The sequence below is a fragment of the Phaethon aethereus genome, assembly GCF_964289735.1.
Source record: "Phaethon aethereus genome assembly, chromosome: 16".
Lineage (NCBI taxonomy): Eukaryota > Metazoa > Chordata > Aves > Phaethontiformes > Phaethontidae > Phaethon > Phaethon aethereus.
The window spans coordinates 7,511,537-7,527,462 of NC_138592.1; the positions used below are offsets into that span (position 1 = coordinate 7,511,537).

The following is a 15,926-nucleotide window of genomic DNA, read 5'->3' on the forward strand; positions in this document are numbered from 1 at the left end:
GGAGCAGGCGTCGCCCGAATCCTCGCTTATTTTTGACTTCCAAAAGGCTGGCGTTTCTTTTATTTTGAGTTGTTTGTTAGCCTCAGCTCAACCCACGATGGGTGCGTTTACTTTTTGTTCTTCGGAGTTACTTTACTGCGCAGCCGCTCTGCCGAAATTCTTAATGTCAGCCAAGAATGGTGCGCCCAATGTGCCTTCCACATAGGGTTTTAGAGAATTAGTCGGTTTGGAGAAATCTCAACCTTACTCCTAAATCCAAGGGGACTCTTGTTCCTGGAGGAAACCATCTGCCGTTTGCCTCGGCAGCGCCCAACGTGCACCGCACCGCCATCCAGTCCTGCGCTTGCTTCAGGGAGTCATGTTTTCAGTAGCAAAACCTTTTTTTGGCAGCTTACATAGGTTTGCTGAACTGGCACGTAAAGGGATACAATTGCTGCTTCAAAGATGTACAGTACATGGAAAAAAGAAAGGCACAAAGCAGAATCTAATCCTCCTTCCCGGAAGAAGACTGGAGGGAAGAAGGAAACCACTGAGGTGATAAGGTGGCTGGTATAATCTTGTGGTGATAGGTAGGAAGCTCTCCTGATGGATTTGTGTACAAACGACAGCCAGACACTATTTCTCAAGACTCTAGAAAAGTGACCAAGAAAGAAAATAATCCAAGTCTAGAACTAACACTTCTCTGATTAAAATTGTAGCAGGCCTTGAGGATTTATATAGCAATTGGTCTATTTTGGCAAGGTTTACAAATGTGTATGGAAGGTTTCTATTTTTAATCAATGCTGGTTTATTTTCAGGCAGCTACATGGTGTGGGTGCCAGAGTAGCTTATACATTAAAATGTGAAAAACATAGTTTCTTATAACACGATGTAATAAATGGCCCAGGTTGTCTGCTCACAGGTACATGCTGGTACATACAGCTGTGAACAGTCACATTGTCAAAGGTTAAAATTTGTGAGCCAGAGCGTAGAAGACACACACCACAACCCAAATCCTGATTTATTTTTTGTTTCCAAAAGATTGGTGTTTCTTTTATTTTCAGTTGTTTGTTAGCCTCAGCTCAACCCATGATGGGTGCATTTACCTTTTGTTCTTCAGTTACTTTACTACACAGCTATTCTGCTAAAACTCTTAATACCAGCCAAGAACTGTACGCCCAATGTGCCTTTAATTCCACATAGGATTTTACAAGATTAGTTTCGAAAAATCTCAACCTTATTCCTAAATCCAAGGGGACTTGTTGTCATCCTGCATAGAGGCTTGTCACTATGGCACATGCTAGCCATGCAGGAGGTGACTCAGAAGCAAGGTGCATCAAGCACTGGTGTCTGTGGCAGCTATGACTTCAAATCACGTCACTTAACCCAAAAAAAAAAAAAAAGCAACATTTAAAAAAATAAAGCTGTTCTACACTCAGTCACCACGGAAGAAGAGAGAGCTGTGTTAAAAGCAGTAGATGTAACTCTGCTGTAATCGGAGCAGGGGTTTAATCCAGATTTCAGCCTAGAAAGACAGAACTAGTATGTAGGCAAACATCTACCCCCATGGGAAACAGAATTGTATTAACTGTGTAACTGGTTTTGCAGCTTTTTGAAACTTTTATTATTCATCTGCTCTAGTTTTGGCTATCAATTTCCAGACAGATCATGGATTGTTTTAATATATTTATTGTCCTTGAAGTATGTCCCAGGCTGTTTACTCTGAATAACTTTTGCATTACTGGATGGCTGCCATGCTGTTCCGTGCAGCTGCCCTAGAGCTTCATGCCAACTGGTCAATCAGTATTTCTGATTCCTAAGGCAGACACAAGGATTTTAAGCCACTGCTAAACAACTAGGTTTTGTAAAGCTTTTGAAAACTAATGGTGAGTGCTGAAAATGCATGAAATGTTTAAGACTCCAACACAGGCTTGATGTTCTCGCATGGAAAAGGTGGGGAATCTCCAAGTGCCGTGGAGCTGAGAGGAGTACTGGAGAGATGTGTTAGAGGGCCCTTTTGCTCAGAATAGCTATTCTGGCAGACTGTGTACTGGAAGGTAAAATTTCCACTCAGAAAAGGTCCATTTCCACTGTAGTTTTCTCTTGAGGTCTGGCTACTCTACAGGAACAGCCATAAAGTGGAGGAATTCCCGAGCCAGCTTTGCAATAGCTAACTCACGTATTTAGCACTAGCAGCGTAATTCTGGCACTGTAGACCTCAGAGCTGAGTAATTTGCACATTTTGGGGAGCTGCCATTTGCGGCCTCCCTAGTCCTCATGCTAATGTTATTAGTGTGCTGTTCATACTAATGCTAGTTAATTTAAAACTAATTCAGACATATGAGAGCCTATGCTGCAGCGCTGGCCACAGCGTGAACGTACATTTGAGGAGCAAAGCAAAGGGCCTGACATCTAGACCATCCCCCTGTGCTTTCTACCTGTGTGAGGAACTCGGTCATTAGCACCTGTTACTGGAACCACTGGGGATAAACCGATATCTTCATGTGCTTGCATCTGTTTGCATTTCACTTGCAAATCCGGACAAACCTCAGCTGATGCCTAAATGTACCTTGTGGTGTTCCATCTCCCACAGGTGACCCTGGGGCAGGAGGCTCCTGGAGGTGTAGGAAATGCCTTGAAGTGGCATCAGAGCCTGTACAAACCACGCCGTCCATGTGATGCTGGTCACTGACTCATCCAGCAGGTCCTCTTGGAGCACTCCTCCTGCCTTCTTGCAGAGGGAGCGGGCCATGAATTCCTGTGAGATAGGATCTCAGCAAGCACGAGTACTTACGGTCTCTGAAACAAACTGTGCTTGTCGGTGAAAAGGAATGTGGCAGGACTTCTTTGATAAAACTGAGGCTCCTGTTTACTGATTTGCTTTATTGTTTAGTCTCCATTCTGGCAATAGATGGATTATTGCTGTGGCTGCTGAAAGAGACTGACTTTTAATTTTACATTAATATGATTGTTTACTGGATTCCTCTTCTGCCTGCAGAAGATGATCCCAAGATATTCTGATAACATCCACAGTTATGTTACACAGGTCAACTACCCAGGTGCTTAAGAAAAAGTAGCCTATCTTAGGATTCAAGACTGGGACACAGAAATTAAGTTTAATTCTATTTCAGTCTATTGTGAGCCTCAGACAGGCAAGTCAGTTATTCCCCATGTGCCTCAATTTTGACATATTCTGCTCAGAGAGCACAAGCGCAGGCCAATAGCAGGTAGGCATTTAGATCCATAACACTATAGTCGGTCGCCACTGTTGACACAAGGATAGACATTGCGAGAACTAGGAGTCATTTACTTTGGAAATGGCAGTGTGTACCTCGAAGGCTGTTGACTTGCTCAGTACAGGTGTCCCTTCTTATTTGTGATTAACTCTTTGCAGTTGTAAAGGTCACAAAAGTCAGTGCTGTGGTTAAAATAGGAGAGAGCTAACATGCTATAAAAGCTGTTGGGAAATTATAGAAAGATATCAAGTATTGGTTTAAAACCCTGTGGTTCAATAAGAGATGAAGAAATACCACTGCTCTTTCATCTAACTAAGCCACACCTACATGAATATGAAATCCTGTGCTTCCAGATTAAAGTAATTCATGCCTCATTAATCAAAATCAAATAGCTATCTTATTATTTACAGGGTGGGATACATCAGACCCAATGCAGATGTCTTGATAGAAATGGCTACACCTGTGCTAGTCACCCCATGTTCCCTTTAAAGGCACTGAGTAGTGGCCAGCAGGTCTGAGAGCCCCTTGGGATCTAGGACATGTCAGATGATGTGAGCCCTGAAAGTTCCTGCTTTTCTCCATAGAATATAAACAGATGCAAAGCTAGGTAAGATAAATCCTTCCAAATGTCTGTTTTAAGATATTTTGTGGAGATAAGAAGGGTGTGAAATGGTATTTTTTTTCATCAGAATGAGCAGAATTACCAATTGTAAACTGAGGTTGTAGCCTTTGTCCTCAGGTGGGAAGTTGACTTGGCAGCACAGTTGGTCTGAGATAGCGGTCAGTGTGGTCTCTGTAAATAAAATGTCCCATTTCTGGATTAATGAAGATGTTCCCAAGGAGAATATATCTTTCTGGAATAACAAAAAAGATTACTTCCAAATTGTCTGCAGTGTCTGTGCTGACCTACTTCCCCATGTAAATAAACTTTTAGGTAATAAACAGCATTTGGAATCAAGAATAACTATTCCATGTTGTCCTACCTCAGTTTCCCTTCATTATTCATGAAAACGTAGCAAGTCTATTGCCTGTCCCCACATGCTGATCCACCCTTATTGCCGCAGAAAGCAGAAATCCTAAACGACCAAAGGCGAGGAGAAGAGGTCAGCAGTGCTCTGGAGAGAAATCCGTGTGATCGTCACATAGATGCCGCACTGAAGGCAAGAGGGAACTTTGTCTAGGCAAAGACCTATTTAGACCTGTTATTTATGTTCTGGTAAAAAAAGAAAAAGAGGTGGATTACTGAAGGGTGGCTAAAGCAGAGCTTTTTTTATTTTTCTTTTTTTAGGGGGAAAAAGGTAACAAAGTCGTTGCTGTTATAGTATAAACTTTTTTTCTGAAGGCATTTAAAGACTTACTGAAATAGAAATGCAAACTAGGTCTTATCACAATACATCTTCATACACTCTGGACTGAGTTTCTATCCTGTAATGTTAAGACAGACCACACTGTGCTTCCTCCCCTCCATTTCTGCAACCTCTTACACAGATAAAGAGTCACGAGCATAAACACGCAAGAGACTGAGCAGTGGCATGCTCCAGAAAGAGAATTTTTCCCACAATTAGTGGCATGTAATGAATTGTCACGGAGTGGTTTAGTTTTCTATCATGCTGCTCCTACATATTGATTTTCTGTGGTTTTACAGGAAAATCAGAGACTGAAACAGGCCCTTGCAATAACACCATACGTAGAATCAAGCTGATACTGTTGTGCTTCAAGTAACAAATCTACAAGCTGCAGAAAACCGCAAATCCGCCTGATCTATCTTTAGAACAAAAGTCACATCCTTTCATTGTTTCCATTGAACTTATGCAATGAAAAATGACATTTAAATTTGGGCACTTTGAAATTCTGGAGTTTATTTTATGCTCTACTGCTAAGCTCTGTGGCTTATATGGTACCCAGGAGAATACCATGTTGCATTGTCTAACATGTTTTTTAATTAAAAATGCACATACCATTCTTTTTGTTTCTTTTATAGTATTAACTTTAACTAAACCTTAATCTGATTGTCACAAATCTTGCCACATTTACTGCTTGAGCTAGTTTTGTCAAACAGGTTTTTCTCATTTTTAAATCTAAATAAAAACAGGAGATTGTACCTTAAAAACATATTTCAGGGTCAAGGTTTGCTCTGAATGACCTGCCAGTGCTAAAGCCTCAGGGTCTGCTCTGATCGTCCCAGCTGGGAAGAGTGGGTACCAAGAAGGGCCATTACTTAGATGTATATATAGAGAAGGCATAAACTGGAAAGCAAAAATTTGGAAAAATGGATGCTGATGATAAAATATAAAAATGTATCTATAAAGCTGAGTGGGTTTTAATTATTCACAGGATATGCACTTAGTATGATGGTTAAATAGAAAGGAAGTCCCACTAGATCTTATAAGACAGGTTTGTCTCTGAAAAGCAAGCAAAAGCTTTTTCCTAGAAAACTACTGTGGCAGGGCTGATAGCACTGTCTTGTTGGCTGGCTGATATGATCTCTGGTCCACTGAGACCTCATTCATATTTCTCAGGCCTTAATGGGAAAATTGTCTTGCAAGAGACAATCGCTTCACGTAGAAAAGAACTAGCAAAAATCTACCTTGGAGATGCGGGTCTTTCAAAAATATTGGTAGGGTTTCTGAAATGTCTGGTTTTGTTTTAGTGTTGTAAAGAGTATCCTTAAATCAAACCTTGCATTTTTTGGTTCATGTGTGTTTTCATATTAAACTAATGCTCCAACAGGAACCCAGTTAGAAGTCCTATAATCCTTTGTTATTTTAGTCAGTCAAGGGTGATGGAGGGACAACCAGTTCAGAAGAGGTAAATGGCCCAAGCCCCAGTCACCAAGTAAGTGCCTGGATTTTTCATCTTTTGGTGATGGGTTGTTGTCACCTACTTCCATACAAGTCTAGCTTTTGAAATGTAAAAATCACTGAAAGAAAAGTGCTACATGCTCACTGAGCTTCATATATTTACATATTTCTTTACTTATTTGTTTATTTTACCTACTCATACTATTAATCAAGATTCTAAAGTGTCACATTCAGAATTTTTTAAAAAAGCTTTTTTCCAGGTGTGTTCCTGTCCTTAAAATAATTCATGTTTTTATGTTCAATTTTATTCCTATATCTCTTGCTGTTATTTTACTTTCTGCATGTACTTTGGCTTAGGCAATGAAACTAAATCCACACAGCTAGAATAATTTTTACTTTGTTGATTTACTTGTCTGGTGAGGAAAGGATCATTTAGGTGGAAACTACAGAAGAGAAATGAAAGTGAGAATGAAAACAGTTCACTGCAATTTAACAAAAGCCATGAAAATATTTTTTTTCTTATTCTGTTTTTGTTTCTTTCATTCTATGTTCATAAAAACTAAACCACAACTTTGGATGTGACCTTTACATTATATTCTTTATGGCTTTAAAAATGCTTCAGAACTTTTTCATTAGAAATACAAATACTGTTACCTTTTCTGAGAGTCAGACCCTCATCTGTTGCAAGTAAAGATATCCAGAATAATTATATTCAGTAATGAGAGATAAAACACGGGTTCTGTGTATAGACATAGGGTTTCCTTTAACCGGAGAGCAGAAATGAAGTTCTACTGAAAACTGACCTTTCCAAATTTCTGGTTTTATTTCCCTTTTTTCATTAATAGTGAAATTATTTTCTCGCTCTTCCTATTTTCATGATGTCCTGTGATACTAAGGTTAATCTTTGTGAATTATTTCTCTGCAAGCATCGCAAATATAGAAGGTCTTGTCTTATGATATTTATTCCTTATTTCGTACAAGAGCTTTGTGAAATTGTCTGGGTAAGTGACTGAAAGTTACAGTCCAGGATCTACTTTTTATTATTTTATTATTTTAATCATCAGCCAGTTTCCTTCCATTTTTTTAAATCAACTTATTAGTCTTCCTTCTTGTCTTGTTTGCACTGGTGTAAATTAGCAGTTTTATTACACAGAAGACCTCAAGGGAGACTGTGTCTGCTGCTGACTTTTTCCTTTTTTAGAACTTCTGTGAAATGATCTCCTTAAGTTATGCTATCACATCTCTGGAATGCTGTGATTCTTCACTTTTCATCACTGCCATTCTGTACGCTACACAAATATATTACAACACTGATCTAAAATCTGTGGAAATTTAGGGGTCTGCCTTTTACGCTTAAAAAGCAGCCTTGGATTAAGGTCTCCTGTAACGTGATGGGGAAAAATACTATCCGCTTTTATCTTCCCCCCCCGCCCCCAGTGGCACTGTTAATGTTGAGAGAGTAAAAGCAATCTGTCAGGTGCAGATCACCCTTTAGAAAAAGAAACATTAACATGTTTCATTATTCATAGACTTCACTTTGTATTTCCTGAGCTGCTCCCATCAATATAAAATATGCCAATTTCCTGCCTTTCAAGGTTAATATGAAACACCTCAAAGAGATTATCTGATTGGAATTTTTTCTCTTATTTTGCCTGGAAAATGTATTATGAATATTTTTTAAAGTGTTTTGTTTGACTAACATCAAAGGCCCAACCCCGCTCGCAGAAATAGCCCCGTGCATCCCGCTCGGCTTCAGCTGTAACTACCAGGCACCTACACAATCAAACGCGTGTGGTGAGGAAAACTCGACTCTAATTTTACACCCACGGAGTAAACCCACAGATTTCACAGGGTGTTAATAAGGGTTAGAAGTTGTTCCGGCACCTTTGAACTCAGACGTATCCAATCTCATAGCTGTATTTTGGGTGCTGTGGTTATTTTTTAATTGGATGTGCTCATTTGCAGTTGTACCAAAGAGAAACATTGCAAAAGCGAGCTAAGGCAAATACGAGTAAGAGGGATCTTGTCAAAATAACCGATGGGGCCAGCAACTGAGAGCTTCCCGTCTGATAGTTCAGATGAGTCAGAAAGAAAGAGACAGAATTAAATTTGGTTTTATGAAGTTCTGTTTGTCCTTGCACTGGGAGAGCTCCTGCATCACCTGGGCACTCGAAAGTCCATCCATGCAGGCCCCTCTCCTCCAGTGGGGTGAACAAGACACGGGTAGTGTGCCCCAGGCGACGGGTCTCCTGTGCTCCGACGTTATTGTATTTGCTTTAATAAATTATTGACACTCAGATGGTGTCTCTCCGTGGTGTATGGGGCTACTGATCACCTGTATCTCCGGGTTTTATCTGCTGTCTTCAAGTATCTCCTGCAGAACTAGAGCAAAGGCTGGCTTCACCACTGTATTGTTTAAGTCTGAAAGCAGACAAATCCAGATGTAAGACCCACATACGTCTGTCCTTTGGAAAAGGAAGCAGTTAAATACAAGCACATATTTTGTTGAGAACTTAAGCCTACTGGTCAAGACTGAATTTATTAAATGGTTGCAGGTTCTGCAATTTAAATGTGGGGGTTTTTTTAAGATTGTGTGGGAAGAAAGGTGAATCAAGTGAAAAAGGCCAGAGGTAGTATTGCTACCCCCTCTCATTCTTGTTTCCCCAAAATTAGAGTGGCTTGAGGGTTTTTTTAAATAGATACGAGAGGTATATTTGCATTCTGTTTCTCTAGAGTTTCTGCTTTCAGGTTTTTCTCTGAAATCATGATATCTAAAAGTGTTCTTGTTTTTAATGAAAGCTAAGCTTGTCACGTAAGCATATAAACCTAGGCCTTTAGAATAACACCAAATATTTCAAGATTAATGGTAAAACCCCCAAAGCTGGAAAAATTATGGAGCATTAACCTCTGGGCTGTGCCCTGAGGGCAGAGGTAAGATTTCCAGCTTTTCAACATGGCAAATTTGTGTGCTCTTTTAATTATTACATTAATAAATAAGGTAATATGATTTTTTTCATAAGAAAAAAAAATCCATTTGCAAACAGATTTCCTTGCAAAACCTGATCTAGTCGTTTGCTACTCTGCAAACAGTGACAGTTTCATTGTCTTATCCTTTGTTTGCCAGATATGATTTTTCTCCTGGGGACTTCAACCACATCCCATGCTTCTCTGAGTTTCAGAATCTTTTCCTTTACTATAAATAGGTGCTCTATCGTTGTGTTTGTCTTTGGAATATTTGCTATCTCTTCTCCTGCACTTGGAGGTGATGTTTTCTATGAAATGTGGCCTTCCATAGCTAAACCCTATGTTGATAATTTTTTGGTGAGGTGTTTCAGTTTTATAGCGAAGTTGGTTTTATCCTTTGCTTTATGGCGTCTTTTACTTCTTTTCTCTTCCAAATCTTTCCCTTGCGCTTTTTGGGTGCTTTGACAACCTGGGATGCAAAAGCTGGGGGAGTGTTGGCAGTGCATGCTTATGACTGTGCATCTTGCCATGCACATTCTCTGCCTCCTAAAACACCTTCAGCATAGAGGTATATGTAAATAAAGCAAGTCTATGCAGCGATGGTTTCATCTTGCAGTCTTCGCTCTTGTAAGTAATTCTGTTGGCTCCCTGGGGGTCCTTCCCTGAGTCAAGGCTGCAGGAGTCTGTCCCAAACTCAGTAAATGAAAACCTGTTGGACAGCAGGATTTCTCCCTGCCAGGTGGCCTTTCATTTTTTAATATATTTACGGATCGCCTTCCAAAATGTTTACATTTCACACTAAAAATAACCATTGTTTGAAACTGCTTTAGACATTAAACTCCACAGAGAGGCCAGTCACCCCAGCTGAAAGTGAACCTGTGGGCCAAAAGAGCAAAGAGTGTTCAAAAGACAAGAAGTCTACAGCGGAGCTGAGCAAGCAGAAGGGCGGCAAACAGGAACCCAGGGAGCAGCCGGACTCCAGGGAGCAGCAAGCAGCTGAGACCGACTCCATCCAAAACGGAGGAGACGCTTCAAAGGAACCCTCCTTCAAGAAGACAGAGAAGAGGCAGTCACTCGGAGGGTTTTTTAAGGGCCTTGTACGTTAACTTGATCTTATCTTTTTAGTCATTTTTCAGCTGATTTAAGCATCCAGCCTGCAAGCTCTTACCCATGTGAGATTTGTGCTCTGACGGAGTGCAACTTCACAAGCAGCTTCCAGGAGTACGTCCAAACAGCAGCAAATTTTTGGGCAAAGGCAAGAAAACTTGGGCCTCGGGGTACTGATTCACAGGCAGGTATGGTTTACTATGGGAGAGCTATAATTGCTCCCACACCCCTGTTTTAGAGGTTCGTGCCTTGGCTACAGGGATGACTCGGCTGTGCCTGTAGCAGGTACTGAACCACCTACAAATTACAGTGTGTTTATTAAGGAAAAGGGGAGGTGGTGCCAGTTTACCAGAGTAACCTGCCAGCCATGATGGCTGTTCAGCTGCTGCTTCAGAGCAGCTGGGATATCCCTGCGAGGTGGAAAATCCCTGCAAGGAGAAAATCAAGGTGGACCAGTGGCTGTGTGAGAACCAGCACAGTGGTCACAAGATAAGCACCCCATGTTAGCAATCAAATTATAGACTAGTTAAAGCACACCCCCAAAAAATACAGTATTTTTTCTTCCTGCTTTTTTTGTTAAACCTCACCCTAAATTTGCTATGCCCCCTTCACTGAAACCCAAAATGTAAAAATGAAAGAACTCAGCATACTGAAAACCTGAGTTTCTATAAAGCCTGTTGTTACTGATGCAACTAGTGGTTCCTCAGAGCATTAAATAGATGGAAACTTTTTTTTCCCCTTCTCTGTATTTAGGGGCCAATGTAGAAAAAAAGCACAGATTAGACCTGGGACTACCTCTCCAGCCTTGGCAAGAGGGTAGATTTCCATTGCTTTTTATAAATAAATCGGAAGGATGCAGTTTGCTCCTCTTTTCTCATATTGCCACAACAGCAATGAATCCACAGAGCTATGGGGTCATTTTTAGCATCTTTTGGAAACCTTGGGTATAAATTCAGCTTCATCACAAATTTCAAGTCATGCAAAGAACCTAAACAGATTTGTCTGTTACCTGCAGTGATTCCTAGTCAATCTGGCTCCCCTGAGAGAAAAACAGCTTTTTTTTTTCCCCCCTTCCTCCCTAGCTTACTTCTAAGGTTGTCAGGGAAGACAAAGAGCTAGGCAATCTCCAGGTCTGAAAGAAGAAAAGTCAAGCAATATAGATTGTAATGGTAATGCAGATTTGAAAATCAGCCCATTAGGACACCAAGGTATAAAGTTAGGCTGCCATACAGACCAGTATGACTCATTCAGAGGCAGATGTTTTTTCCACATCATAAGAAGTGTTTAATTTGCACGCATTTCACAGAATTACTATGTATCCTACAGAGGGCGATTTGCATTACGAAAATAATTCCATATTAAAAGGGGAATTAAGAACAAAAGAAAAATAACTTTGTACAATGTTGATTAGCAAATGTTCAGCCACTTCTGCTTTCTGTTCCACCCCATTGTTCTGGGGTAAAATCCTGGTCCACCGCAAAATCAGTGGGATTTTTCTGTAGTTTGTGGAGCAAGGAAGTCCTGGAGCTCACCTGGAGTAACTATCAACTTGCACCAGCTTCCACTCATCTTGGCTCCCAGTGAAGAGGAGAGAGCTTTTTGCTTAGCACAATGGGAAAAAGCCAGGGTATTGTTTTATGTGTATCTCTGAATTATACCAGCTGATCGAAGTTATCAAACGCATGCATGCTCCTGTGCACTTTTCTTTCCTCACCTCCTTTGCCTCCAAATCCTGTATGAAATTTCCATTGTGGACAATGTTGGTGCATGTGTGTAACATCTGATCCACGCTCACATGGTGTGTAGGTGTTGTATCCTGCTCTGGATGTTGGCAACCAGCTGTGAAATCAGGGGTTCTGTTACTTAAACCACTTAGATGATAGTAACAGATCTCTTACGTCAGCTGGAGGGGAGAAAGACAGCCACATTTTTCTGGCATAGGTTATCTAGAAATGGAGCAAATGTTAACTACCTCTATTATTTCTGGAGATAATTGAGATTTGTTTCTCTGGTCTGGAGATTTGTTGAAATTAAGCCCTGACAGCCCTCCTTTGTCTGAATTCTCACTGTAGCCACTGTGTGAGAAAGGGTTTTTCTGTTGACAATTGCACTTTATTTTGTGCAATTTGGTGTCATTCATCCAAGCTGTATCCAAAAATCTTTCATAGAATTTAACAATAGATACAAATTTAGAATTATTCCAGAAAGGGAGATACAAGGAAGTGCAAGCTAGCAATGAAACATGCTTTCAAGTACAAGTTCATGAAAGACAGAGAGGCAGGCAGGAAAGGTGTCTCTGATTCAAAGGGCAAGAAAAAGCTTTTTGATCAAGAGAGGAGACTGTGAAGAGGTAAAAAGACCTTTTGGGGAAAAAAATGCAGAATAAATGTAGAGGAAGTAGAGATGTTCTGTGAGATATTTTTGCTTGCTCGAGTAGTATGCCAGACAGTTTGGCTGTATAGTCCCTTATCTTCTGTTGCAATTATAGAGGCCAGTAGTATTCCTACAGCTTCCCTCTCCTCTTAACAGAAGATGGCACTTAGAAAAAAAAAAAAAAGAAGTTTTTGATAACAGTAGAGCTGGTTTGGTCAGTTTACTGTGCTTTTGAACTGGGAAGACAAAACCCAAAACACAACAATAAGGTCTGTATATGGAAAATTTCTTACAGAAAAAGACTACCTCTTTTTGAATATCCCAAATATACCCACACCTAAGAAACCTAGTTCTGCAATGCTTCTAAAAATAATCTACGCTTCTCCTAGGTGATTATACTAAGTCCCAGGAAGGTGTAATCATTAATCTAAAACTATTAGATCACACACAAACCAATGCCAGAATTTCCATTTCAAGATAGCAGCTCAAGTATCTGGTAACAATTCAGCAGAAATATTAAGCTTTCTGCTGATAAGATGGAAGCAGGAATGTTTAACAGGGGATCCAGCAGACCTTACTTGCTGTATACATAACTTGCTGGACACACAACCTGTGCCCACCGAGCTCCTCCTAAATTCTGGTGAGCTATTTCAATAGCAGCTATTTTAACACCACTCTCTCCCGAATCTGTTGATTCCTCTGGGAAAGGGCACAGAGTGAGAGGATGTCATAGTGCAGGAATGCAGCTGACGAGAACGCGTCTGCTCCCAGCCGGGCTAACAAATGCTGAAACTTTTGATACAAACGGAGCCACTTATGCAAGCAAATGGCGTTATGGCTCGGCTGCGTGGTTTTAGCGCAGACGATAAGGTCCAGTGGTTATTCCTATGGTGGAAGAGATTAATTTATAAGCTATATAAAATGCAAAGGTATTTAGTGAGTCTTAGAAAGATTAGATTAGAAAGAAAAAGAAAAAAAAAGATTAATGACATTGTTTTCTGAGCTGGAATAACTCATACTTAAGTTGTCAGAAGCTGGGAGTTCTTAGCATGTGGAAACTATTCTGACCTATTCTGATCAGACTATCTGGTATACTGACACAAACTTCTCCTGAGCACAAGCTGGGAAAAAAAATATACTCCAATACCATGACATTCCTGTGTGTGCACTTTAAAGTGCTCTGCCCCAAATAATATGTTCCAGCTTAGCATTCGCAAATGCAGACAATTTCCACTGCACTGAAAGGGGTTATGCAAAGTTACTGAGAGCAAGATGTGAGCTGGTAGTACCTGTGCTTCTGAATCTGAGGGCAGAGCTGGAATTTGTCCATTAAAAGGGCAGGAACAAAGTTCTTTATTTCACACCAGGCTTGGAAATTCCAGTTTAACAAGAATCATCAGCCACTCTCCCTGAAAGCTTCCTGCTTTAATCAGCAACCACCTTGAAAATGGGTGCAGCAGGGAGACCGTAGTATAAGCAAATAACATATGACATTTCTGCAAACGTGCTAAATGAGTAAAAATGGTGATTATCTCAGATGAGCTCTGCCTCCTCTACTCCTCCTTCCACCCATTTATAGGAAGAATGGCAAACAGCATCATCTTGTTTCCTAGATCAGTCTAGAAATTGCTTAATATCTTCACGCATCAGACAGGAACAGCTACAGCTGACAGACTCCATTATTCTTGTAATGTGGGAAATCTTTTAACTGGTGTGTAGGTTTTTAAGGTTGCTGGATAAATTTGGAATGACTACCTCATTAGGTATTGTTTGATGGATATTAGAAACTACTACATTTTGTAGCAGCAAATGAAAGACGTAACATATAAGTGGCCAAAAATTTTTATTCTGTTCTAGAGCATCTTCCAAGCTCAACATCGGTGTGAGCGGAAGCAAACCCATTGGAGCCAGCTAAACTGCACAAGATTACAGCTAAAGACAGGGGATTGGTTTAGTCCATTGTGATTTTTGGCTGCTCTTTTTTTATACTTAAATTTTCAAAGGTGAAAAGTTAAAAGCATATTGTTGAGGTGGGGTCTAATCAGTATAAAAATGCCACTGTTTTTACTTCCCTGAAAGGGATGAGGAGCGGTTGAGATCTTTCACTCTCCCAGTCTGACGCAGAACAGTCCTACGGTGACCTGAAGTGATGAGTCAGGTTTCCAGTGTGAAACACACTGTGTGAAAGGACAATTCACCTATGATTCTGCACAGTTCCTATACTGCACATAGCAGTCACCTTTAGCTTTGTCATGCTGGTTTTTCTGTTCAGCATGTAATCATTTAGGCATCTGGCTACAAACAGGATTGGCATCCTATGCAATATTAACAGTGACCTCCAAAACAGTGTTTGCAGATCTGTTTTGCTGTCATGTTCTGAAGCTTCAAAGGCTTCAAGGACAGTAAAATTAGGTCAAAGCATCTCAAACGAAAGCCAAGTTTTTATCAATTACTAGTCAAAAGTTTAGTTGGTATAGCCAGATCTATGCATTTCCTTCATCTAAGCCAGATTAGTGTCTTGAACTAGTTCCGAAACGAGAATTATATTTGTAGTGTAAAAAAGCTTTATCACCCTAACATTGTCAAATACCTGTCATGCATAAAAGTATTTAATGTTCCTTTAACTTAGTGCAGACCAAGGCTGGCTATAATACACTATTAATCATGCCTGAAGCACTCTTAGCATGGTTTCAGTGAACCGTCTAGACCAGGGAAATTTTAGCGAAAGTTATGCCAAAACTACGATACTACAAGTATACAGCAACACGTCTCTGGTATGTTAGTCCAGTTTCTAAAGATAATTGCTTTCCATGCTGACTGGGAAAAATTATATGAAAATAACCAACACATTTAGGCAAAGTGGCAAGCAGTAGCTTTCTGGGGTTGTTATGATACAGATGGTGCTCGTATATTTATGCATATTAAATACAGGGCAAATTGAGAAAAGCAGAGAGGTGAAATGAGTGGAAAATATCTGGTAGCAAATCTCTAACACATAATCCCAGACTTAACGGTTCTGAAATATTTGAAAATTTTTATAAATTTCTATATCTTATTCCACAGGGTTCCAAAAGGATGTCTGATGCGGAAGTGCAAACAGACCCAGTGTCTATCCTACCTGCTGGGAAATCCAAGTAATGAATACACTTGGCTGCTGAAGGATCAGCAGCTCTCTGTAAGCTCCCTTGCAGTAGAGATGACTCATTATTTTCCTTTACATGGCTGTCATCAAATGCCTGAGGCTAAAGCAAACATTGGTGTATCACTGAAGGTATATCATTTACAGGGTTTGTTCATTCGATGTTAGAAAGCAACTCTCAAGATCATCAAGCAATGTGTAGTATATTTAAAGAAAGGTCACGTGGATGATTTTAAGTCTATAGAGGGCAGAGTATGTAAGGTAAGAAAGTGGCAGTGAATTAAATAAATGGCAGAAAAAAATGCATGTGACAAAGGAATGCAGTTT

General features: G+C 40.2%; 1 protein-coding gene across 1 annotated transcript in view; it reads left to right on the forward strand.

Annotated features, from left to right (window-relative positions):
• BCAS1 (brain enriched myelin associated protein 1) overlaps positions 1–15,598 on the forward strand; it is a gene marked incomplete at both ends in the record, with an annotated part of 53,623 nt that extends 38,025 nt beyond the window's left edge. The window contains 3 exon segments of the mRNA XM_082007397.1: positions 5,985–6,050; positions 9,811–10,077; positions 15,524–15,598. Of these exon segments, the coding sequence (XP_081863523.1) occupies positions 5,985–6,050; positions 9,811–10,077; positions 15,524–15,598 (408 nt within the window).
• Positions 15,599–15,926: the final 328 nt, after the last annotated feature.